Source organism: Sturnira hondurensis, unplaced genomic scaffold, assembly GCF_014824575.4.
Source record: "Sturnira hondurensis isolate 20B ecotype Veracruz unplaced genomic scaffold, ASM1482457v3 Scaffold0005220, whole genome shotgun sequence".
In the NCBI taxonomy this organism is placed as follows: domain Eukaryota; kingdom Metazoa; phylum Chordata; class Mammalia; order Chiroptera; family Phyllostomidae; genus Sturnira; species Sturnira hondurensis.
Window position 1 is genome coordinate 9,002,163 of NW_028077851.1, and position 26,190 is coordinate 9,028,352.

Here is a 26,190-nt window from a genome sequence, read left to right on the forward strand (position 1 = left end):
GAGGTTATCCAGGTAGGTCTGACCTAAAAAGAAGCAGTTTCCCCCAGCTGGTGGCAGCATCAGCACTTGGGGAGATGTGCCCCACCTGGCCTGGAAGAAAGCCAGCATCCACATTGTGAACTTCCTATGGAAGGGGCTTCATGGCAAGGAACAGGTGGGTGGTCTCCAGATGCTGAGGGCAGTCCTTGGCTGACAGCTCCTGGGGACACAGGGACCCGAGTTCTGCAACTGCAAGGAACTGAATTCTACCAACCACCAGTGATCTTTAAGGAAGACCCTAGACCCCAGATGAGAACTGTAACCATAGCCAACACCTTGATTTCAGCCCTGAGCAGAGAATGCGGTCACGCTGTGACTTCTGACCTCCAGAAAGTATGAAATAACTTCTTGTTGCTTTAAGCCACTAAGCTTGTGGTAATTTGTTATGCAGCAAGAGAACTCCAATACAGCAAGAAAGAAAAGATTTTTTAAAACGGTAACATACACAACCAACAAATCAGCAGTCAGACCATTTTGTTTGCAGCCCAGGCAGCTTCCCCTTCATCCTGCCACATTACAGATAAAGATTTTATCACTGACGATGTCAGTACAAAATACTCTCAGTTCAGAAAGAAAATAACAATCTCATTTGCCATGCTGGGCTTGTTCCCTGGGAAGGTGTTGTTCTGTACTCACCAGCATCACCGGCAGGGCACAGCTGACTCACCTGCCCCAAGATGCAGCAAGTTTGGGGCCTCCCAGCCTGGTCAGGGCAAGGGCTGAGTGATGTGGAATCTACAGCTGACACTGCCACTTAACATCCTGTGGAGACCTTTGACCTACAGACTCAGCTCCTCCCCCACTTAATTAGGAAGGGGATTTTAGGACCCAGGGATTAAAGCACTGAGATTTACTGAAGATAATAGAGAGTGTAATGGTTAAGAGCAACTTTCGAAAATTCCTTAAGCCTTCTTCACCCCCATATGTAAAATGGGAACCACAGAACTTTGAAGTGTTGAGGTGAGGCTTATGTATCATTGATGCCTGAGGCCTACTGTTAACAAGCCTTTGAAAGTGGGAGTCATTTAGTTGCTTTCGATGCTGACTTGGTGTTACACTCAAGCCCTAATGCAGGACTTTCATCATATAATAAATGCTCACCCCAGTGTTCCAGAGTAGGCAACTGAGCACACTTTTGTCCCTTCTTTCTGAGCCCCGAGTACCTAATGACTGACCACTCCAGCCTAGTATATGGAGAATCAGACCATGTCAGTCACCTCCAATACAAATCCCGAGTAAATTAATTGTCCTTCCCTGGCCTCTTCTTGCTTTCTTCCTTCATTATAACATGAACTAGGCTAGTGATCTGTACTGACCACTCAGTGTTTCTATTGGATAAAATCAAGGGAATGTAGTAACCCGACAATATGAGACCATTCTACAGTAAATATGGGCTAAGTTTGCACTCTAAAAACACAGTAATTATCATTTTTAAAAGACGGTTTCACGAGGCTACACATTTACATCCCTCATCCATGCAAGTGGAAGGTCCATTAAAGTCACCGAACCAGCTTCGATGATAGAGGTTATGAAGTTGTGCCAGACTGTGGCACAGGTGTGTACATGCCACTTATAAATAGAACCACATTTAGACTCATAAGCATAGACTTCCTGTGTTTAATAGAACCTTCTTTCTGAGCATTGCTAAGTGAGGTCATTCGAAATTTTCCTAAATTGCAAGAAGGGAGGCGGTGGGAACACTTTTTTCCATTTGCAGATACGACCATTACATGGACTTGCAAATTGGTTAATTGTGTGGAAGACTGAAAAAGAAAATACTGTTCTAGTAATTCTGTGCAGTTCTGGGTTACATTCACAGGGTTTTCCCAAAGGAAGATTAACATAAGCAAGAGGCTGTCCAATACATTTTAGATAAGAAAAAAAGGCTGTTTAAAAGTGGTATTGAAAACAACTATAGAAAATGCCCACAGCCCCTTTCTCCTCAGCAAATGTCTCCTCCGAGTGTAAGATCCAGAAACTCAGTATCTTTGCCTCTGTCATTCACTGTGGCTACCCTGGTGCCTAGAATAATGCCTGTCACGGACACAGGCACTCATTCAGTAGTCCTCAGTAAATGAATTAGTGAAATTAAGTGAATTAGCAAGTAGCAGGATACTGTCTGAATTATAAATGTAAACACGATCTGATCAAGAAGAAAAAAAAGAAGCAAAGAGGTGAGGTTCTGTAAAGTTTCTTTTGAATTTTTGGGTAATTTGGGAAAGGAGACCCAGTGTCAACAGAATTTATCACTCCAAAGTTTTCATCCTGGATGGAAATTTCCAGAGCCTATGTTGTAAACTATCTAACAATGGGTTATTTATGAAGAACAAGCCTTTTGCCTAAGCATCTATGTGGCAGCAGCGCCACCTGCTGGGTAACCAGTTGGGTATTTCAGAACAACGTTCTAAGTACTTTTTTTTCTTTTTCCAGGAGCAAACTGAATTAAGAGCAGAAAATGATATCAAAAATCTCTTTAGAGATCATTCAGGCCATATATCATCTTCCGGATAAACATCTGCCTTCAGTAGGTACAGTATTTTCTTTCTTTCTGTTGATTGAATCGAACTCCAAATTCATCTCTCAGAGAGAAAGCTGAAACTACAGCCGCCATCACTAAATTATATTAGAAGTCTCATGTAAATTAAAAACTGAAGGGCAGTTAAAATCTACTTGTTGAGTATCTGAAAGGTTCTGTCCAAAAGAAATTTCTCAAAAAGAAACTTCTGCAACAATGAAGCAAAAGAAGTTTCTGCAATCATTTACCTGTGCTGTTCAACGCAATAGCCACTAGCCGTGTGTGGTTATTAAACATGTGAAATATTGCTAATGAAACTGAGCAACTGGATTTTTAATTGTTTCATTTTAATTAATTTACATTTTTAAAAATAGCCACATATGGCTAGTGCAGTTTCTCAACTTTAACCTTGGCACCACCTACATTTTGGACAGGATAATTGCTGAGCGCACCATAGAATGTCCAGCAGCATCCGGGGTCTCTCTACTCACTGGAAGCCAGTAGCACATAGCTGCCATCCACGCCCAGCTGTGACAACCGAAAACCTCTCCAGACATTCCCAAGTGTTCTCTAGGGGGCAAAACCTCCACTGGTTGAGAACCACTGGGTTCGTAGCTACTGTATTGGACCTCACCTTCTAGAATATGCCTAATACGTATAGAATATTCAGGTTGAGAAAATGTAATTGGCCCCGTACTAGACTAGGGCAGTAGTGGTTGTCATAAGAAGAGGGAATTGTTTTAAGTAGTCAGATGTAGTAAAGAAGCATCTTTCTTCTTTATCTGCCCTCCCATGTGGCGGAGACGAAGCCAGAGTAGTTAACACCGGAAAACTCTGCCTCACTCCTGTCCTCACCATAGGACACAGAACAGACTGTCGTCCCTGATCTCTTCTCACCTGGAGGAGAGAGCAAGGCGAGCACCCACTCGATAGGGCTTCTATGAGGGCTAAATTAGATAATGCACAAAGTGTTCCTAGCTCACCTTTTGGCACAGAGTAGATCCTCAAAACAATAGTTATTCTTTTAGCTGCCCTCTTCCAGGCAGGAGGACTCTCTGCACCTTCCAACCAATAATACAAAAGCACCCAGTGTGTTTCCATTGAAAACAAAAATCCAGTTGAAAACACTGGTCATGCTCTATAAACCAAACTTTATTTTTTAAATTCTTGTGACTACAGCATGCACTAATGTTTGCCTTAACATAGTTTTACATGTGGAGAAGAAACTTTTTCAGCTCTACGGGAAGGAAGAGTTCGGCGATCTTATGATGCTGTTGGATCCCAAAGCACTTCCGGATTCGAAGGCGGCACAACTGCATCAAAGAAGCAGGGCCTGGAGAAAGACAGTAAAGACAAGCCACACGTTGGCTTCAGTGATCTCAGATGACTTCATGTTCCTTCTTTAAAACCATACAAAAGATGGGGTGGGGCAAAAGGAAGTTCACAATTGTGAATACACAGAAACAGTTTATTCTTCTATTATTGTTTATGAATTATTGTATTATTTTCCATAGGAACAACTATAAACCTCCTTTTGCCCCACCCTGTATAATATTTTATAAGGCAATGATACAGTACTAAGACCATTTTCTGTTTTGTTTTTTTTAAGAATTTTATTCAATTTATCTTCAGAGGGGAAGGGAAGGAGAGAGGGAGAGAGAGATCAATGTTTGGTTGCCTCTTGTGCATCCCCTGCTGGGAACTGGCCTGCAACCCAGGCAGGTGCCCTGACTGGGAATCGAACCCACAACCCTTTGCTTCACAGGCCCATGCTCAATCCATTGAGCTACACCAGCTAGGGCCCCATTTCTGTTTCTTATAGGAGGCATTTTTAGGCTATGTTCTCCCTTTCCTGGTCCAACTGAAACAAGTTCAGCCCTGGCTGGTGTAGCTCAGTGGATTGAGCATGGGCCTGTGAAGCAAAGGGTTGCGGGTTCGATTCCCAGTCAGGGCACCTGCCTGGGTTGCAGGCCAGGCCCCCAGTAGGGGACATATGATAGGCAACCACACATTGATATTTCTCTCCCTCTCTTTCTCCCTCCCTTCCCCCTCTCTAAAAATAAATAAATAAAATCTTTTTTAAAAAAAGACATCAATTTGTTAAGAATTAATTTAGACCTAAGCAAAAAACCATTCAGAGCTTAGTCTCATTAATGAAGACTTAAGGAAGCTAATATTGGACTTACAAAACTACACAAAATTCCCAATAATGAAAATAGAATTCATGTTTAATGGCTTTTTTTGTCTTTTGCCTTCAAAAAATAAGGTCATATTTCTAAATGCAAACATTTTTTTATAATTTGAGCAATTTTAAGATACTGTGATATGAGCTATCAGTAAATCATAAGTCTGTTATCTTATGCCACATTTGTTTGTATATTCTGCACTCAGAGCTAGCCCAGTGCTTCAATTCACAGGACAAAAGTGAACTAGAACAAACCTTGCACGAGGGACCAGCCAAGATTTACATTTTAGGACAGTGGTTCTCAAGAAAGAAAAGACACATATTTTGTTCTCTAGGGACACTTGGCTATGTGTGGAGACACTTTTGGTTGTCACAACTTGGGGGAAAGTACTACTGGCATCTGGTGGGTAGAACCCAGAGACACTGCTAAACATCCCACAATGCACAGGAAAGACCCCAACATGCCCAAATGTAAATAGTGCTGAGGTTGAAAAACCCTGTCATAGGGTAAAAGAATGGGAAATGATCTCCCACCCTTAACCCCTGTACCAAATTGTAATGGGGATTCTCTTTTGGTTATTAAAAACATTTTTAAAAGCAAAGCTATGTGCCCTCAAGAACCCCGTCGAGCAGTAACCCTTAATCCACACTGCACTTGAGAATCACCTAATGGGGGAGAGCAGCTTTAAACTACACAGCGTTGAGCCTCACCCCAGAGATGCTGCTTCAGTTATGGTTTAGGTGAGGACCATTCATCTGCATTTGTTAAAGACGCATGCCCCAAGTGATTTGATTGTGCTGCCAGGATTGAGAAATAGAACCAAAAGCATACAGTGGCCTTTGATTTCCTACAGCGTCACCACAAGTTACAGAATGAAGTGGGTTGCCCATTTCTCAGGTGACGGAGAACAAGGAAAGGAAGAAATACACACATATATAATCAAAAATAAGTGCGATATTTTCAATCAGGCCCTCACAGCACATTCAGAAGCCCCTGCTGGAATTTAGGGTGCCTTCCAGATTTTGTTCAGTGCACTCAAGGCATATATTAACACGCTGGAAAAAGGGCACCATGGGGAAGCAACTTCATCTCACCTCACTGAGGAACGCTGAAGGACATGACTAAACATCTGTGCCAGACACAGTATCAGGGACAATTGTAGGAGGTACTGATAAAGAATTATGAAGAACAGCCCTGGCTGATGTGGCCCAGTGCATTGAGGCTTGTGAACCAAAGGGTCACAGGTTTGATTCCCAGTCAGGGTGTATGCCTGGGTTGTGGGCCAGGTCCCAAGTAGGAGGTGCCATGAGTAGCAACCACACATCCATTTTTCTCTCCCTCTCTTTCTCCCTTCCTTCCCCTCTCTAAAAATAAATTTTTTTTTAAAAAAAGAACTAGGAAGGATAAGCCATCATTATAAGCCAGATGGAGAGAGGAAAAGCAGGCCATCATAGCAAACTCAATGTACCTACTGATACAAACAGACCATCGGCTCTTTCCCACACATTGGCTGATATACAAGAGCTGTAGCCTTAGTTCCATGTAAATAGAGTTGAAAACCCACTACAGCTTTGTAGCCATTTGCCACACTCCATAATAAAACCGGCTCATTCTATGTTGATAACTGGAATATTGCTTTGGGTCTTGATTTCTTTTTTTTAAAGACTTTATTTATTTTTAGAGAGAGGGGAAGGGAAGGAGAAAAAGAGGGAGAGATGTATCAATGTGTGGTTGCCTCTTGTGTGCCCCCTAGTGGGGACCTGGCCAACAACCCAGGCATGTGCCCTGACTGGGACTCAAACAAACAACCCTTTGGTTCGCAGCCCATGCTCAATCCACTGAGCCACACCAGCCTGGGCTTGACTTCTTTTTCTTCCCCAGCAACACTCATGATGCTTTAAGGTGAAAGCACATTCAGAGATGGCCCTTGCTGTGCTGAGAGACAGTCATTTTAGTTTTCATTGCTGCCATGAGAACACTGCGTTTAGATGCTTTTTGAGGTGGATGGGATGGTAATATTCTTGAATTCCTTTCAGGGGCCACCCAGAGACAGATATTACTGTGTTAAACTCATACGTCTGGCTTTCTGCACTTGCCTGTCCCCATTTCCTGTGGGCTTCCAGCCCGCTGAGAGGTGACTTAACCTGAACCCGAAAGATAACTCACACAGGCAAAAGAAGTGGCAATACTCTAATGGCAACTGACATTTACAAATCAGGGGGATCATTGCCCATGCTGTCACCAAAATGTGAATAACAAAATTAAAAGCAACATAGGTGTCTAGGAATGGCTTTGGGAAATAAAGTGCAGAGGAAGAGTCAGTGCCGGAAGTTTCAGAATCCAATACTTTCCCAGTTTAAAAAAAAAAAAGTATTTTACAACTATGTTGGTATAAAGATCAATGTAATCCAGGCTGAGTTTTATTTATTTTTTCCTTCCAATTTCAAAAGAAATAAAAAGATTTCTGTGGTCTCCTAAAAACATAGGCTTCAAATACTGTGTTTGTGCCTGCTGGAGAAATTGGCCCTGAATATACAGATAGAATTTTTTGTGAACAAGAAATCTTCAAATGCAGGTAGAGCTGCCTGGTGATTATCCCACTGGTTAACATAAAGGGGTTTCTTCTGAACTGTTCTTTGTGCCTGGGGTCAGTCTTCCATAGGCCCCTGCATGCAAGGCTTGGGATGTACAAGTCTTGTTTGGGATTCCCAAGGTAGGGCTTTGGCTGCAAGCACCCTGGCATGCAGGGAATAAGAGGAAGAAGAATTGCATGGCCACTTTACATTTGGCCCAAGGCCAGCCCTAATTCTCAGCGCATGGGGAGAAAAAAAGCAGAGTAAAATATCATAATCCTTCTGGTAGGGAAGTCTACTTCAAAGTCACATAACCCCTAAAATGTAATGTTCACATTCTGGTGAAAACAAAAAAAGAACAGGTCCTAAACTAGCTGCTCTCCTCCCTCAATGGACAATTAAGAATGAGTCAGCCCTGGCTGGTGTGGCTCAGCAGATTAAGCGCCAGCCTGTGAACCCAAAGGTCACAGGTTCAGTTCTCAGTCAGGGCACATGCCTGGGTTGCAGGCCAGGTCCCCGCTGGGGGGCATATGAGAGGCCACTGATCTCACACAATGATGTTTTCTCTCTCTCTCTTATCTCCTTCACTTCCCCTCTCTCTAAAGATAAAATTTTTTTAAAAAAGAATGCAATCAAAGGGGTCTTTGCTCCCCACCCCAGCCCACCCGACTTGCAGCCTGGGGAATTGCCTTTCCCACCTTGCACGCTGCACAACCACAGGTTTAGTTGTTTGGGTCAGGAGTGTCAGTCCTTATTTATGGAAGAATGTGGACTTAGTGTTGATTAACTTACAATAGTAAATGCTTCCAGATTACTGTGAATCATTAAAGTAATACCTTATAATGCTCAATCAATGCCCAGTAGGTTTAGCTCACCTGCAGTGCAGCAAAACATCCTGGGACATCATATAACCTCCAAGAGGCTTCTATTCACTCTAAAGCACGTTTTAGACAAAGTTAATATTCAAATTGTAAAACAATACCTTCATGCTTTGAAAACGGGCCAACCCTACATATGAATATTAGATCATCCAAAACAGTCTGTTCCCCACGTGCCTAACAACAGATGACTATACACTACATCACCAGTGGTGTACTTTGTGGAATGCTACATTATCTCAGCCCCGCACATTTACTAATAGCAGGGGATGATAATTTTTGTAGGATCAGAAGTCAGAACCTGGTTAGTACCTGCCTCTTCCTAGAGCCTGCAAGAGCCTATGGATTAGGGCTTAGATTCAGGCAAAGGAGAAGCACCTTCTCTCTGCGAAAAGAGCTGGGCCAGAGGGTTCTCTGGAGGCACCAGCTCCGAGGGACGTTTGCCTTCAGCATTCTTGGCCTGAGTGTCTGCTCCAAAATCCATAAGCAGGCGGGCCAGCTCCTCATTGGACGCCTTGGCTGCTGCATGAAGAGGGGAGTCCAGACCTCGGCCTCGGTTCACATTTGCTCCTGAAGAGTCACAACAACAACAGAGAGTCAGCCAAGGAGCAAAGTTCAAGCATCCTCCTCCTCAAAGTACTGGGCCTCAAAACTCCCTAACAGTGGAACATCCATACCGGGCCCAACAGTTCTCCTGAGGAAACAAAAGATGACTTGATTCCATTTAACAACATGAGGAACGTGTCATTTGACCATGTTACTGAATGTACAGCATGAGCTATATAGCAATGTGAGGGTTTAAACTCACCTGTGTGGACTCTCCATAGATGTGGATACGTACAAGAAAAATCCTGGTGGCCCGGAAGCTGCACATTATTAATGGAGCCCTAACACTAGCCAGCTGCACTGGCTAGTCCACAGCAAGCAGCTGCATTCATACACTGAGCACCTGCCACAGGGTTTTAAATCTGGGATTTGGGAACATGTGACCGGGACTATGAAGAGGAACGAATCTGGGATCCTATCTCCTAGATTGTGGTGGCCAATTCCAAGATCACAGGGAAGGTGCAAAGTCTTCCTTTCCGGAGTGAGGTGGATTTCTAGGATCATCCCACCCAATTCCATCCCTTCACTCTCAACAAATCCCCACTCTAGCCTGGATGCTGGCTCACACTATGACATGTGGGGACATGTGGCTTTGTGCAGCTGCTGTCTTTTTAGTAAACTGGGAACCTAGGTCTACTTCATGAATGTTAACTGCACTGCTCTTGGCTTTGTGAGGGATACCGAACTTGGCCCTGTCCTTATAGGAGCTTAAAATCTACATAGGGAAATAGAAGGGAGAGGGAAAGGGAAGAAGGGAGGGGGAGGGAGAAATAGAAAGAGAGAGAGAAATAATATGAGTGAATGAATATGAATGAGTGAATGAATATGAATCTCCCAATCCACAGCAATGGCTACCAGATGAGTAGAAGGCAATAAGAACTATAAAAACATTCAGGGGAGGACAGGGTACTGGAATTTGAAAGACTAAACAGGGCTCAAAGAATTAAAGAGGGGAGGAAATGATGTCCCAAGTGTCGAAGAAGGGACTGGACAACAGCAGGGCAGTGAAAGGAGATGCTACATAGGCCTTTTGAAAGACAATATAGTATTTACAGCGGGTTAAAAATAGGGCAAGTTCAATTTCCAAATTGAAGACAAGTAGTGAAGAAGGCCCCAAACGAGACTCAGTCCTAATCTAGTGGTTTTGGGGGTTATGCAAGGTTTAATAATCTGGTTGCTGGAGGATAAGAGGCAGAGGAAAGGGAGGAAAAAAGGATTCATCGCCAAGGACTACCCTGGGCCGAGATATTACCATCATCATCATCCTCTTTATAAGAGAGAGCTAAAGTTCAGTTTGAAATAATACCCATGGGAACACAGTGAATATGAACCCCGAACTTTTCCAACTCCACTGCCCACACTTTTTCAATTCCTACAATAGAAACAGCTTTAAATACGTTTAATTTACTTTTCATTTGCTTTCCTTGGTTCATTCTACTTTTTGTTTTACCTGATTCCAGAAGCTTCCTGGCACAGGATATCTGCTGGTTTTCACAAGCCAAATAGAGTGGAGTGCCCAGGTGATTGATGTGGTAGTCAATGTCACTCCCATAAGCTGCAAGGGTCTCAATGCAGTTCGCATGGCCTGCAGCCCAAAGCAAGAGAAAACAGTTACACAACGAGTTCTCTTAACTAGGGAAACAACACCTTCCCCATCTTTTGGGGTTTTATGTATTTTTTTTTAATTTATGGGGGTGAAGTTGGTTAATAACATCATACAGGTTCCAAGTGCACATTTCTATGATACATCATCTGTATACTGCACTGTGTGCCCACAACATAAAGTTAAATCACCTGTCACCATATATTTGACCCCCTTACTTCCCACCCCCCCACCCCCCCTTTTCGCTGGTAACCATATTTTTAAATCTGCCAGCAACTTGTCCAGGGGACTAAAAGCTATTCCCTTTGCTTAGAATAGGAAATGATTTTAAATACTGCCATCCATTAATGGCTTGATCATAGGTGTGACCTGCAGCTCTGGGCGCAGCTCCAGTGGAGTTTACAAGCCACGGTAAGCAACCAGCAACATCCGCTTTTCAGTTGTTTGCACTTTGTAATCAGTCCAAGCACAGAAATGACAGTGAGGGTTGGGGAGAGGTATGACCAAACAGGGACTGAAGGTGGGCCTAAAGAAAAAAGGACGCAGTGTGGGCCATGGGGCAGGGACCTAACTTACAACCTCACCAAGGACAGGTCCTGGGAGCAACATTTGGGATGCTCTAAAAAGGTAGTTCTAAAATGTTCTGTTCATCAGGATAACCTGGAGGGCTTGTGAATCCCAACACAGGTGGCTGGACCACACCCCCAGAGTTGCTGGTTCAATAGGTCTGGAACAAAGCCAAGGAATCTGCATTTCTGGGCTAGATCACACAGGTACCTCTGGTTCTGGGACCCCACCTTGAGATCTATTGTTCTAAAACCAAACTCCTCTCCCTTCTTTTTTTTAAATAGTGATATCCTTGAAGGAGTGGTTGGAAAACTTCAGCTCTCAACCACTTTACCTCTCTTAGCAACTTCATGGATGGGAGATGCCAGATCACTGGCAGGGTGGGGACTGGCTCCAAACCGCAGAAGCAAATTCACACAGTCCTCGTTGCCGCTGATACAAGCATTGAACAAGGGAGTGTGCCAGTCCGTGGTAACGCCATTCACCTGGAATGAAAAGCTCCACAATGAAGGCAGGCAGTGGGGTGTCCTGTGTTCAAATCCAGACTCCACCACTCCTGGAGGTGGTATTTAACTTCTCAGAGCCTTAAATGCCACAGCCACAAAATGGGACCAAAAAAATGCAATTCCATGAGGTTTTGGTGAAAAACTGAATGAGGCATGGAATGCACGGCGCCAAGAGTGTTACCGAGTGCGCTGTCCCCTTCCTGGCCTCGCCAGGAGCCTGGACTTTAAAGGGTGTTAGGATCATTTCAGTACTTTACAAATTAATTTCCTTGCTTTAAACATTCCATCCCAGACCTGCATCACACCAATCCAGTATCTTCACAGCAGCCAGAGCAATCTTCTAAAACTGTTAGCATATCATTTTTTAATGTTAAAACATGAGTTTCACACCAATATAGAGTGAACACATGCCAAAGATTTGTTTCAATTCGTTCGTTAATGAGGGAACCAGTAAGATGGTGAGGATGGCTCAAAGGCAAATTTAGATAATCAAACAATGGAATGCTGAAATAAATTTGCTCAACACAAACGGATTAATGACCTATTGAGCCATAAAATTATAATTTTGGGGACTATCTTTTCTAATGTTGGAAATTTCTAATAGGGAAGAGCAAAGGCAAATGCAGAAGCATTTTTCTTTTTTGTTAAGACAGAAAACTGTACTTGAACAAGAATTAAATTTAAAAAAAAAGAAATTCTTTGGTGAACAGTTAACCAATAATAGTGTGAAGCAAGGCCAGGACTAGTGAGGCACAGAAGATATCCAGGGGTGCAAAATTTAAAGAGACACTCACTCCTGGGGTCAATTAGCATTCCAGTGTGGGTGGGCAGCTCTTTAAAGCACCCACACTAGGCACCTCTCATGCTTTTTCTAAGTCCTGGCCCTGTTTCAAAGTTTTGCATATGTTTTCTTAACCACAATATAAGCCTGGTGATGCATTCACCTATAGCTCTCTACGTTCTCAGGACAAAGCCTATTTTCTTGGCATGGACAACTATGGTATTTGTATTCTGATCCCTCTCACCCAGTCTATTCTGCTGCTATGAGGAATGATGTGAAATCACAAAAACATGCTTTTCACTTCCAGGTCTTTGCATTTCGTCTTCCCAGGGGGATGGGAAGCCCATAATTTCCCTCAACCCACTCAGCTAACTGCAACACATCCTTGAGGCTTCAGCTTAGACATCATTTCCTACAGGAAGCCTGTTTTTGACTCTCCCCATCACAAATAAATGGGTTAGAAGCACTTCTGTGTGCTCCCAACAACCCCTTGGCTATCAACACTTAATACATTGTGGAAGTTTGCAAAAATGACCACCAATCCTCTGCACAGTACACAATATGGCTTTGCAAGTCTTCATAAGATGGAAACTATTTTTCCAGTTCCTGCGGCAGGGCTTGCCCACGTGACTTGCTTTCACTGATAGAACAGTAACAAATGTGTTACAAGCAGAGAGCTTGCCCTGTTTTGCTGCTCTTGGAATCCCTGCTACCACGTAAACAAGTCCAGGCAGCCTGCTAAAGGATGAGAGACCACATAGAAATTTTTTGGCTCCCCAGACATCTCAGCCAACCCAGGCAAGGTCATCAGGAACCAGCCTGCTCTGGTCAATATATCAGCTTGCCTCAAATGCCCAAGTAAGCCCAGCTGAGGTCAGCTGAAGCAGCCCAGACCAGAAGAGCTGTCCAGCCAACACAAGGAATTGCTTGATAAATAAATAGCCATTGTCTTAAGCCATTAAGTTGGGTGGTTTGCTATACAGCAAAAAGTAATGAATAAAAACAGTGTATTGTAAGTGCCTTCTCTGGCTGAGATGTTATGCATTCAACAAACCTACTTCTTCTGTATTGCGTACACAACCACGTTGCATTCCCTGGCCTTTCTGGAGGTTAGATGTGGCCTGAGTTCTGGCCAATAGGATATGGGTGAAAGTGATCTATGTCACTACCTAGACTGGTCCTTAAAACTTTTCCATGCACAATCCCCCACGCCTTTGACTCTTCCAACCACCTGGAATGGAAACTACCCCGAGAGCACACATGAAAGCTTCTTGTTGAAAACAGTGGAGCAGGATGGAAGAAGCCTGTATTCCTGAATCACCCTTGGGAAAGAGCCATCCAACTGGCAACACCCACACTGGAATTTCAGTTGGGCAAGTAAGAAACTTTCACTGTATTAGGCTACTGAGATTTCAGGGTTTATCTATTGAAACAGCTAGTGTTATAGTTACTAAAACATTTGCTCACGTGGCTGTCTCCTCATTTAGTTTCTAAATTAGGCATATAATAAATGCTCAATAAATACTGGTTGAGAGAATGTGCAGAACTCATACACATTCCTGGTCAGATTTTTCTATCACTTTTGAGCATGAGGAGACTTAGTTAAAGGAAGAATTACTGGTCCCTACTCTCAAATTCAAGGCCTTTGTGTCCTCTTTCCTCCAGGACTTCTCATTATGCTATCCTGATTCTCATTCTCCAAATAATAACCATATACTTCATCTCTTTCAATCTTTGCAATTCTACAATAGGCTACACAACATTTTATTTTTTCCATGTTTCAGGTGTAGACTCTAAAATGCAGAGCATAATTAACTTGTTCCGATTTCCAATGTTAATCCATAGTAGAGACTGTCTAGGACTGGTATTCTGTTCCGGAGCCGAATGTTGTGTGTTTCACACAATATTTCACTGCTTTTGAGACACAGGAATAAATACAGAAATCTAACAGCTATTTATTAGTAGTGACTATCAAAGAAAATAATATAGACAGGACCTGCTACCAACAATTGGTAAAGCAGACAGGCTTGATGGACATATACTTTTGAAAAAAAACCCTCTTCATGTTTCAAATCAGGCTAATCATACATGCTGGAAACTGCTTACTCTGGAGGGTGAGAAACAGTCATTTTTCATTCATAGTTTCTATGACGTTGTTTGAGTGGCACTCACCTCAGCTCCATGGTTTATTAAAACATTGATACAAGCGCGGTAACCTCCAAGACAAGCTTCATGGAGTGGGGACACACGGTTTGCTGTGAGGACGTTCACAGACCACCCCTGGAGGAGGGAAGATGGGCAGAGTAAGGCCTACAAGGCATCAGTTCCACTGGGGTTGGGTTTCAGCCAGAAATCCAGTACTATGACGATACTTTTAAGAGTTCATCTGGCTTAAAATCAGACAGTTCACTAAGGTACTGATGGTGATGTAGAAAAACAACAGAAGGGGATCTTTCATACTGTGGGTGGGAGTGTAATAATACTGTACAACCACCCAGGAAAACAGTGTGACAGTATCTATTAGAGTCTGATGACACACACATGCATGGCTCAGCAGCAATTTGGCTCTTAGGTACATACACTCAAGACTGACTTTCATTTTCCTCTCACTCTTTCTTGTCCTCTCACTTGTTGGCTTATTGTTCTGATGAGGTCCATTTCAAGGAACTATTCCTGCATGTATTCTTGCCTGGTGGGCTTGCCCTACTATGCTCCAGCTTTTGCCAGGAAAAGAAAATTTTGCGGGTAGCCACTAGTCAAAAAATGGGAAACGTGTGCAGGAGAGCTGCACCCAACGCATAGCTTGGAACCGAAGCCAGCCTAGATCAGCTGACGTAAAGACTCATTGGTAAGAAATGTTTACTGCATTATACCATGGAGTTTGGGGCAGTTTGTTACACAGGAAGATCTGACTAATACAGGTAGGTATTGGATGCTCATTTTATAAAGACAGAAACTGAGATGCTAAGAAGATAACTTACTCAAATTATGTGATAGAGCTCAGATAAAGGCATGGTTCTGGCTGATGTTCAGTAAACTTATAAATACTGAATATACTCGAGTATGAGTCCAATTCAATAAGTGACATATAAAAGCTGCAATGATCATTTTTCGTCATGTTAAAATAAGGTAAATGTTTCATTTTATCCCAGAAGGATATTCATTGCTTTTAGCTAGACTTACTATCCACATTTCTATTTATGACAGGCTATTGCTATCAAAAAAACAGCTTACGACAGTGGCCAGGGGTAGTCTGAAATCTTTCTTTAGAAACTTTTCTCTTATATAAGGAATACTTAGTGCAGAAAGATCCATGGCATTGGGATGTTTTTGAAAGCACAGTTACTTTCATTAACCAGTACCTGAAATGTACCATGTTCTTCAATTATGTATTCAATTATGAATGTAAACAGCAAATCACAGTAGTAATAGCAGTGTATAAGACTATCATGGGGAGGGATCACAGATATTTTTATTACATTCCAATTGTTATAGATATTTAAAAGATGCAAAATACATGTTCATCTTATTTAGAAATTATGCTAGCCATCAAACTACCACTAAATCTTATTTAAAGCATTAACGAAGAAGTCCACATATTATTATGTTATACATTTGTCATTCACTATCTTGATAGCTTTCTTCTGCATCGTTTTATGTATTTAAAAGTCTGAGAAGGGGTCCATAGACTTTGCCAGACTGCCCAAGAAGACTGTGGCACACAAAGGGTCAAGAGTTCCTAACTGAAAAGGTCTATTGTCTTTTCAGAGAGCAGAGCATCTTGAACAAAAGCGGTTTTAAAATCTGAATGGTGACTTCAATTGCAGAGAAATTAATATCAAACTGGGCAGAGCCACAATCAACTGGAGATGCCATAGAACTGAAGATGTCATTGAAATGGTAAGATTGCAAATTCAAAAAGACATGTTCAAGCATGTTTTGTATCAGGGGTTTTCAACCCCAGCACTACTAACATTTTGGGCCGGATAATTTTTTGATGTGCAGGGCTGCTCTGTGCCATGTAGGATGTTTAGTGACATCCCTGGTCTCTACCTACTAGATACCAGTGTCACCCTCTCACACCCACTTGCAGTTGTGACAACAAAAGTGTCTCCAAACATTGTCAAATGCCACCTAAAGGGCAAAATCACCTCAGCTGAGAACCCAAACTACATGGTAAGTTTTAAAAACACAGTCTACTGAATAGAGTACAGGGAACTTCAATGCACTAATTTTCTTAGTATTCATTTCATAGGTATTTATTAGAGTACCTACTATGTGCACAGAATTATACTAAGTTCTGGTAGTATGTCAGCCTCCAAATTTAAAAAATTGGCTGGATAAGATGATATTCACCTCACTTTGCTGAAGAGGAATTTGTGTCTTAGTATCAGACGATGATTTTTTTTTCTCAGTGTGGTAATAGAATATGCTGAATTTTTTTTTTTTTTTTTTGCAAAAAGCTACCCACCTGTCTGATGAGATTCCTCAAAGACAGCAGACGCCCGTGGACAGCAGCATCATGCATTGGAGTCCAATCAGACACATCATCTGCATGTGAAGGGAGGAACAGGTCACACCCAGCTAATGCACTTTAGACCTGCAAGCTCTTCCTTGCCCATCAGTAAGAGCCTAATGGGCATTAATGGTTGGAGTCAATCAACCAAAACTCCCGTCAGAAATTCACCATTTCTCCCCCCACCCCCGCACTGACATTTCTTGTACACAGTTTATTTGAAATGTCTACATAGCTAAAAACTACATCCAGCATCCAAACTAAGGACAAAACAGGTAGATTAGGATGACAGATGGATTACTGGACTTCCATTTACACACTGATTTCAAAGGCAAATGGTCCATTTAGTTAAGTGAGAGCTCCACTAATTACCAGCATTAATGTGTTAGTCTACGATTGCCAGTATAGTTTCCTGCATGAAATACAAACTTTGGCATCTCAGCAAACAGTACCATATACTAATAGTAGTAATCAGGTAATTACATACATCATTAGGTTTGGAATCAAATATACCTTTTGTCCCAATAGGAAGTGTCTATCAGAGCCCAGTCTGACCTTGTAGCTGGGACGTTATGGACCCCAAGGGTAGTGTGCCAGTGTGGTTAAGAGAGAGCTCTGAAGTCAGGCCTGATCGGTTTCCTTTGAGCCGTGCGTCCCTAAACAGGGGCTAAGCATCAGTTTCTTTCCCCACAAGTGAGCAGAGTAATATACTTACCCATGGCTCAATACCTATTAGACACTTTCACTATCCTGCCCAAACACTAAACAGAGAGTGTTGATTACACACCATAATCACTTCTATTTAAAATAGCAAATTTGTTCCACAAGCTATGGAAGGAACACACATTCTTAGGAAGGAAGCTGGAAAGCCATATCCCCACACATCCCCGCATATTGCATGCTTTCCGCTCTCTAACTGAGTCTGCATGGCATCTGAATGAGGTCTGGACCTGAATTTTTCTCATCTTAAGTTGAGACTGATTTCCCAAACAAGTGCAGGAAGTGAGAATGTGAGAAGGCTCGTATGAACTTGCTTCAGCTCCAGCTCTGCCCGCTTGAGTAAACACATGATTGCACCCAGACAAGGCAGCACGGTCTAACGCCAGTAACATCGTGTAAAGGAACTGCTATTTCTCAAAAGCTGAGAAGGCTTGGAGAATCAGGGTAGTTACTGATGCCTTGCACATTGAAAGGCAATAAAGCAAGTGGCCAGAACACTTTGTACTTAACACGTGGTAGCTGAGGTCTGCCTGCTCCGTGGAACTATGAAAATCCGTCCCAGTGAGCAAATCACCATCTTTCCAGATAGGTTGATGGGGCATGTAATAGGTGAGGAGGAGGCGAATGAGCTCACTCACCTACACATTGCCCATCCATCGCTTTCCTTCTGGGTTCACTAAGGCGCTTGAAGCACCTTAAATGAAGTGGCTTTTCCTACCTTCAAACTTTATGCTCAGTAGGAACCTGGTGTCCTCCAAGCACTCTCTGAGGTTCCTACTTCTCTCAGGAAAAATATTGCTGCTTCTGGTGCTAGGAGCCTACAATGTAGACTGAGGGTACAGAAAGATTTCTCTCCAAATTACAGCGAAAAAGAAAACTAATTCCACCCTGTTGGTGCTAATGCAGCATACCATCCACACAAAATCTTGAGTGAGAAGAAAGAGTCAAAAATTGAAAAAGGCTTTAAAAATCAGTCGTAAATAGATTTGCAAATGGGCCCTAATGGATCATCGGGCGTGATGATTAATCTGTTTTCCCTACCAAGTGCTCAGCTGCTAAGCAATATACTTTCCACACTTCTCAGCCTTTCTTAAAGCTACCTCAGATAATTAGAGGTGACAGTCCAGGCAGATAATTTTGGTTCCAAGTGGTCTGCTCCGATTTCATTAAAATGATGCAATTATATTATCAACTGTAGATAAAAACGGCCTTTACTTTCTATTCATTCCTCATGGAACCATTACTCCTTCTCTTCAAGGTAAAGGAAGGATTGTGTACTTTTCTAAGCAAAAAAAGGCCACCTGAGGTCTTGTACTCCTGCCTTTCCGTGGAGAGCAGGAACATCTGCGTCATTGAGAGGCACAGGGTGTTGTCCTGGTACACATGGTAGGGGCTGACAATATCTATGTAACAGCTTTATTGAGTCCCAGTTCACATACCGTACAATATACTCATTTAAAGCTACAATACAATGGTTTCCAGTGCAACCATCACCACAGTCAATTTTACAATATTTTTATCATCCCCAGAAGAAACCCCTTGCCCATCAGCAGTCACTCCCATTTCTACTTCCCCCAACCCCTGGAAAATATTGGTCTATTATCTGTCTCTATTATCTGTATGCTTATAAACATAATCATACAGTATGTGGTCTTCTGGGACTGCCTTCTGTCACTGAACTTACTGGTTCAAGGTCCAGCCACATTGTAGTATGTGTCAGTACTTCATCTCCCTTTTCATGGGTAACTAATATCCAAGAGGTAGATAGGCCACATTTCATGTATGAATTCATTAGCTGATGGACATTTGTGTTGCTTCCACTTGTGAGCTATTATGAATAATAGTGCTATGAACATTCACGCACAAAGTTTTGAGTGGATGTATGTTTTCAGTTCACTCGGGTATACATACACCTAGGAGCAGAACTGCCTGTATGATGCAGTAACACAACATTGAGCCTTCTGTGGAATTGTGGCCGCACCACCTTATACTCCCACCAGCAGTGAGACTTCTCTTTCTGCTTTAAAGTCATTTCCAACTAGAGCTTGGTGAGGCTATCACAATGTGCCTATACTCCTGCCAGAAAAAATCACAAAACCTTGGGTTCTTATAAAGCCCAAATTCACCTCAAATTGATACAAAGACTTGAGCCTCAGCAGCTCCCTGAACAATTGAGCAATTATATAAAAACTTCAAATTGCGACTATGAAAGGTTGATATTTTCCTAGCATGGACAACATGAATTATGTGTGTGTATATATGTATGTGTGTATGTATATGCATACATACACACATACATATATACACATACAGTTTAACAAATGTTATAATTTGCAACATGGATTAGTCCACACACACTTTCTTTTGCTCTTAAAAACACTGAGGAGATATACAGAAGATGTCCCTCCAGGGTTTTCCAGAGCCCACACCCCAAGCAGGCAATGAGCTATGGGCTCAACGCATGGGAATTAAATAAACCCAGAAGCAGCTTTGCCTGCCTTCTTGCTGATACTGGAAAGAGCAAAGTCAGTGGGAAAGGGGACCTTTCCCTCTCAGACTATGAATGATGCCCACAGTAGGAGACTATGGATGAAACGGAGATTCGAGGTCACAATCCCCTTTCCACTGACCCCACCAAAATCTGGGAAACTCAAAGGCCATTATGTGTACAGAACTCATTATCCAAGCCCTTGATATATATTCAATATTCTTGCCCAGGACTTGTTCAGCTAGGGTCTATTGGTTTTACTGCCAAAAATATAGATACTAAATGAAATCAATAGCAATGCCATTGATCCAATAGCTCACAGTTAAATGGGACAGGGAGCTCTCCTAACGCAACCACTCCGCAAGTCCTCCAATTCCTGTCATTATACTTACCTTTCTTTTAAATTGAGTCCCCATCAAACCCTGCAGCACATTAGGATGGCTGCCATTTAATTTTCATTGCAACTTCTGAAATGATTTTTGAAATTTCCATTATTTCAGAAGAGGTTTAAAATGCACTAACCGGTACATTCTAAAAAGAGCTATTCAAGAAGTTCTGAGACCCCAGTGAATGCTGGGCAGTAGCATTCAATCTATCTATCCTGCAAAACATTTTGCAAGGTCAAGGGGAAAAAAAGAGAAGATGGGCTGCTCTGAGAGGGCAGAAGCATTTGCCTTCAGTCTTTGGGACGTGGTAAGATAGGGCCATTCCTATGTCATCAAGGCTGTGCGTTGGCTATTGGCACTTTTATGTTCAAAACAGAACTCCTTACCGTCCCTTCCTCACGCTGCTCCCAAGCAGCTCCCCCTCCCAACTTCTATCTTATCTAGCCCTCTTATCTGAGATTAATTTAGGCTTGCAAACTGTACAATTTGGGCTGCTTTTCCTCCTTTAGCCTCAATATTTAAACAAGCAATGTAGTCTGATTTTTCTTTCTTTTGAAATGATCACTCATATTTTCCCTTCTCTGGCATTTCCAAGTTTGATTCACATGTAACATTCATGCTTGGGTTAGTGCAGTGGTTCTCAAAGTGTGGTCCCCAAATTGCACCGTCAGCATCACCTGAGAGCTGTTATAACTGCAGATTCCCAGCTTCATCCCAGACCTAACACTGCATCAGAAGCTCTGGGGGGTGGGGCCCAGCCATCGGCACTTTTGAGACACTTCTGGTGATGCTGATGCACGTGAGAGTTTGAGTACATGTGAGTTAGTGCAAGAATTTCCTGTGATCCCACCACAATCCCTACTGATTATAGCTACCAGTTTAATTTAGTTGTCTTTATTATTGCTAGGTCTCTGATCCAGAAGCATCAATGGCTCCCAATTCCCTCATCAAGGCTAAACTGCCACCTAGTTTTTGAAGCTTCATTATCATGTTTTGTCTCCCCAAACTTGTTCTTACCAGACTCCCTAAGGCATTCTGCCTTCTAGTTTTGACAGGGTGTTCACTTTTTTCTTTCACAAATCCTCACCCTAGGACATGCTATTGATTTTAGAGAGAGGGGAAAGGAGGGAGAGAGAGGGGGAGAGAAACATGGATGTGTGAGAGAAACTTCAATCAGCTGCCTCTCCTCTGCACTCTGACCAGGAAACAAACCCGCAACACAGGCACAGGCCCTAATCCAGGCATGTGCCCTGACAGGGAATTGAACTGCTAACCTTTCAGTTTATGGGATGATGCTGCAATAGCCAAGCCACACCAGCTAGGGCCAGTGTATTGTTCACTTTTTAACTACTATATCTTGGAGTGTGTTTACACCTGTCCACCCCCACTTCCTCATGCAGCCCCAACCAGAGTTGGATTAGAAGCTTTAGAAACCCTTGACAGGGAAAAGTAGCTGGCACCCCTCTCTCATATGAAAACAATATAATACTTAGCTGTAAAATAATTCTGTAGAAGTAAACCAAGTCACTGATTTATCTTCATATTTACTGCTTTTAAAATATATTTTAAAATGTACTTATTAGCCCTGGCTGAGTGGCTCAGTTGGTTGGAACATCAACCCATGCACCAAAAGGTTGTGGGTTTGGTCCCCAGTCAGGGCACATACCTACATTCCAGGTTCGATCCTGATTGGGGCATGTATAGGAGGCAACAAGTCCATGTATGTTTCTCTCTCTCTCTCTCTCTTTTCCTTTCCCTCTCTCTAAAATCGGGGAACATACCCTCAGATGAGGATTTAAAAGTAAAAAATGAAAATATATTTATCAAATTCATTTTAAAAAATGATTTTTGGCCCTGGCCAGTGTAGCTTAGTGGATTGAGCATGGGCCTGTGAACCAGAGGATCATGGTTCAATTCCCAGTCAGGGCACATGCCTGGGTTGCAGGCCAGTTCCCAGCAGGGGACTCATGAGAGGCAACCTTACATTGATATTTCTCTCCCTCTCTCCTTCCCTTCACCTCTAAAGATAAATAAATAAAATCTTTTTTAAAAAGTGATTTTTGGTGCTCCACATCTATGCTCAGTCCATCTGATTAATCCAGGTCTGCCTTTGCAGGTCCAAATCCCATTCACTGTTCTGTGCTCTGCTCATTTTATGAGCAAAATGGCAAAAATAAATAAATGAATAAATGAATGAGCAGTTTTATCTGTTCTATTAGTCAGGGGAAAGGCATTTTGTATTTTATTTCTTCTGGCTTTTCCCCTTCCAGCAGTTGTATAGTAGGAAATTAGTAAGTCCTAGCTGACTGCAGGGTTCCTGCTTATTGTCCCTTTGATGGCAAGTGTTAGGGGAAGCCTACCAGAGTGCTGGATATAATAATCTCTCCTCTCCTCTAATCCTACACCCATTTTTCAGAATATTTTCAGTTAGCAGGAACCTGCTGAATCCTTACCAAAAAAATGACAGCTTTCTGGAGGGATGAGACTCTACACATTACCAACAACACCACCAGACAGGGGAGAATAATACCTGTCCAAAGTTTTAAAAGTAAGGCTCCTTTTAAAGTGAATCAAGGGGGAGGCTGGAAGCAAGGGAGGGAGGTGGGTTTGGAGGGGGTGGGGAGAAGATACAGACAACTGTAATTGATCAACAATAAAATAATTTAAATTAAAATAAATAAATAATCAAATAAGTAGACAAAATAAATACAGTGATTCAATCACTTCAGTGCTCAATGTTTGAACATCCTTTGTAAACCCAGCCCCACCTCACTGCCAAATACCTAAAACCTTTCAATAAATGTTTTGGCAGTAAAATTGTTCGTATTTGTAAGTAACTTTTAAACCTCCAATGTAATGTGATATATTTAACCACTGCAGCTAAAGTTTTTACTAGAGAATAAACTGTGACCGCTGGCTTTGGATGGTCTACAGGACTCTGCAGATGGAGGTGGGCACATTTTTGAAGAACCATGTAAAGAATATACACTAGCAAGCTGTTGACTTCTGTCCAGTGCCTCCCCTGTGGACATATCTCAGTCAGAGCCACTGAAACTGCCCAGCCCTCTTCTGTCACTCTACTAACCAACCTCCCCAGCACTCTGATTTTACAGCCCCTGGACTCACCCCCCATCAGTGGGTTTGCAAGAACCCTGACTTCAGGACTATCTCCTGGGCTCCAGGGCTCCCTGCCAGCCCCGCCTGGTGGTTCACCATCCATGGTGCTCTCCTGGGTCAGACGAGCTCCCTGTTCCACTTCAGTTGCTCAGGAAAAGTCCACGTTCCAAGCTGCCCCGGCTCCTGGGAAATTCCAGTGCTGACTGGCTGAGCTGCACCGTCCTGGTCAGACAGTAGGACAGCCGTCTGCAGAAGAGAACCAAACAGAGTAATCTGAGTAGTACCTGTGGTGTCTCTCTCTCTCTCTCTCTCTCTCTCACTCACACACCCACACACCCCCCACACATGTGCGCCACCTAGCTGGCTGGAACTGGCCAAAGCCCCAGAAAACACCCCAGCCTCAAGTCTACAAAGTTGCTGATGTCATGTCCTTTCCAAAGCTGAGACCAATCAGTGAGGAAGCCTTGGGGTTATCAGGAAGGAAACTCACAGTTTGTAACTTTTGCAGAGTGAAGGAACAGGGTGGGAGTGAAGGAAACCTTGTTCCTGGCTGCAGCCTTGTTCCCCTGCTGGGATCCTTTCATTATTTGGGGGCTTCCTGTTGAGACAAGCCCCAGAACCCAAGAGCAGACAAAGCTGGTGTTGCTGCAGCCTTGGCCATCTGCACATGTGGTTTCAATTTTTCTGGGAGTTTCTTATGAGAAAATGTGTCTATATGTTGCAAACATGCAAACTTGCAAAGGACTTTTATTTTCTCCCTTGCAACTGCAAGGATTTCATTAAATGCCCAGCTTCAACCTTGCACACATTATACATTAACTTCTAAGTAAATAATTAATGGTTACAATTGGAAAATGGATTGCTGGCTAGCATGGGGGCATGGAGGAGGCCTGCTATCTTTGTTAATTACAAAAATTTTCATTTTGTGAAGGTTTTGCCTTTACAAAATAGTTGGCTTTTTGTTTGTGTCTTTGCAGATACACCCGTTTCTCTGCAGCCCTGGGTGCTGGTTGAGGCTCACAGCCACCCCTAGACTCCAGCTACTCCTTCCTTCCAGGTGGTAGGGAGTTTTGCTTCCCCATCAGGAAAGACTTGAGTGAGTCTCAAGCAGACTCTGGCTGTGAAATGATTACACATTTTTTTTTAAGGCCCAAGACATAGCCTCACCCTTTCAGACTTACGGGTCCTCAGTCGAAAGACATGGTGGCCATTGTTTCAGGGCAGTTTCAGGACAGTCATTCATATTTTATCATGCATTTCCATGTATACACATTGATCCCCTTACATTTGTGTGCATAATTGTAATTATATGATCACATTGTTCTATGCTTTTCACACTTATTTTGTCTTGGAGCTCTTTCCATTTCAGCACGTAGAGCTAGGTCCCTTTCTCCAGTAACTACTGCAAGTATTCCATGTTGTGCCAAGTCAATTTCATCACTCCCCTCAGCTGGAGGCACAATGTTTCCATTTCTTTGACGAATACAAAAATACTGCACTCCCTGTTTTCGTACATATGGCTTTGTACACAAGCAAATGTTTCTGCAGGAGAGATTCCTAAAAGTGGAAATGCTAAGTCATAGGTGTGTTCATACACATATGATAATTTCTCTAGAACTAAAGACACACACAGGAGTACAAGTCAACAAGAAGAATGCTGAATGAGATTAATATATTGCATTAATGACGACCTCCTGGTTGTGACATTATACTACCGTTTTGCAAAAGTTATTATTGGGGGAAACTGGGCAAGACCACAGCAGATTTCTCCGTGTTGTTTTTTACAACTGCATGTGAATCTAAGATGATCTCAATAGAGATTTCAGTTTGAAAAAGGGGCTATCTACTTAAAACTGAGATAAACACTTGCAAATTGCCCTTCAGCTTTATTTGCAGAATTAAGTGAGAAGGCCATGAGCATATGCATGGCTCACTACTCCAGTAGGAAAGATGTGAAGAACAATAAAATATGCACTTGGCAGAGAAGGAGGAATGTGCTGCCAACTAGGCTGGATGACTAGGAGTTAACAGAAGGGAAGGATGAGGAAGCTGAACACGGCTGCCCTCCTTGCTGACTAAAACCTTCATAGTACAACTTCTTTATTTGCCTTCAATTAATTCCAACAAGATAAGGTTATTCCATATTCAAATTTAAGTTTGTTGTCCAAAATGACAATAAAGGAGATTTCCAGGTTGTTGCCTTAGTACCTGGGAGGGAAGTAATCAGCTTTTTAATCTTCTCATTATATTTATAATGTTGATGAACATTTGTGAATATTGAAGGATGAGAACTAATTTTTCTTTAACTGTTAATCAACAGTTCTTGTAGGGAATTAGAAAACCATTACAAGAGAAGCTCATGCATTTTTGAGGATCTGCCGGAGGGTCAAGTAGAGTTACATGTGTATGAGCTGTGATTATTGAGATATAGTTGGACTTATAATGAGCCGCAGGAGAACATTCTTACCAACTTCTAGTCAGTCCTAGAAGTTGTGGGGTCTGCATGTTCATGAAACTTGGCCCAGGCGTGGTAAGAATTATAGCCTGTGGCAGCCATTAAGGCCACAGTCAGTCTTTATCAAGTGCAGCCTTGGCACTAGCTATAGCCTCTACCCGACCTCTCACCCAGCCATCCACAGTAGAGAGTACTCGCAGTGACCCTTCCCTCCAGGCCTTGGGGAGCCTTGAGTATCACCTCTAATCAGTCAA

General features: G+C 42.6%; 1 protein-coding gene across 2 annotated transcripts; it reads right to left on the minus strand.

Moving 5' to 3' along the window:
• Nucleotides 1–3,692: 3,692 nt before the first annotated feature.
• On the minus strand, nucleotides 3,693–24,213 carry ASB9 (ankyrin repeat and SOCS box containing 9). 2 transcript variants are annotated; one of them, XM_037046366.1, is made up of 8 exons: nucleotides 23,972–24,213; nucleotides 23,491–23,727; nucleotides 16,726–16,805; nucleotides 14,427–14,534; nucleotides 11,302–11,452; nucleotides 10,248–10,382; nucleotides 8,570–8,761; nucleotides 3,693–3,887 (listed from the first exon to the last, which is right to left on the minus strand). In XM_037046366.1, the coding sequence occupies exons 2-8, from the start codon at nucleotides 23,582–23,584 to the stop codon at nucleotides 3,763–3,765; spliced, it is 885 nt and encodes a 294-aa protein (XP_036902261.1). In that variant the 5' UTR covers nucleotides 23,585–23,727; nucleotides 23,972–24,213; the 3' UTR covers nucleotides 3,693–3,762. The 2 variants fall into 2 exon arrangements, with proteins under 2 accessions (XP_036902261.1, XP_036902262.1); XM_037046367.1 differs by lacking the exon at nucleotides 23,972–24,213 and having other exon boundaries at nucleotides 3,815–3,887; nucleotides 8,504–8,761; nucleotides 23,491–23,831.
• Nucleotides 24,214–26,190: the final 1,977 nt, after the last annotated feature.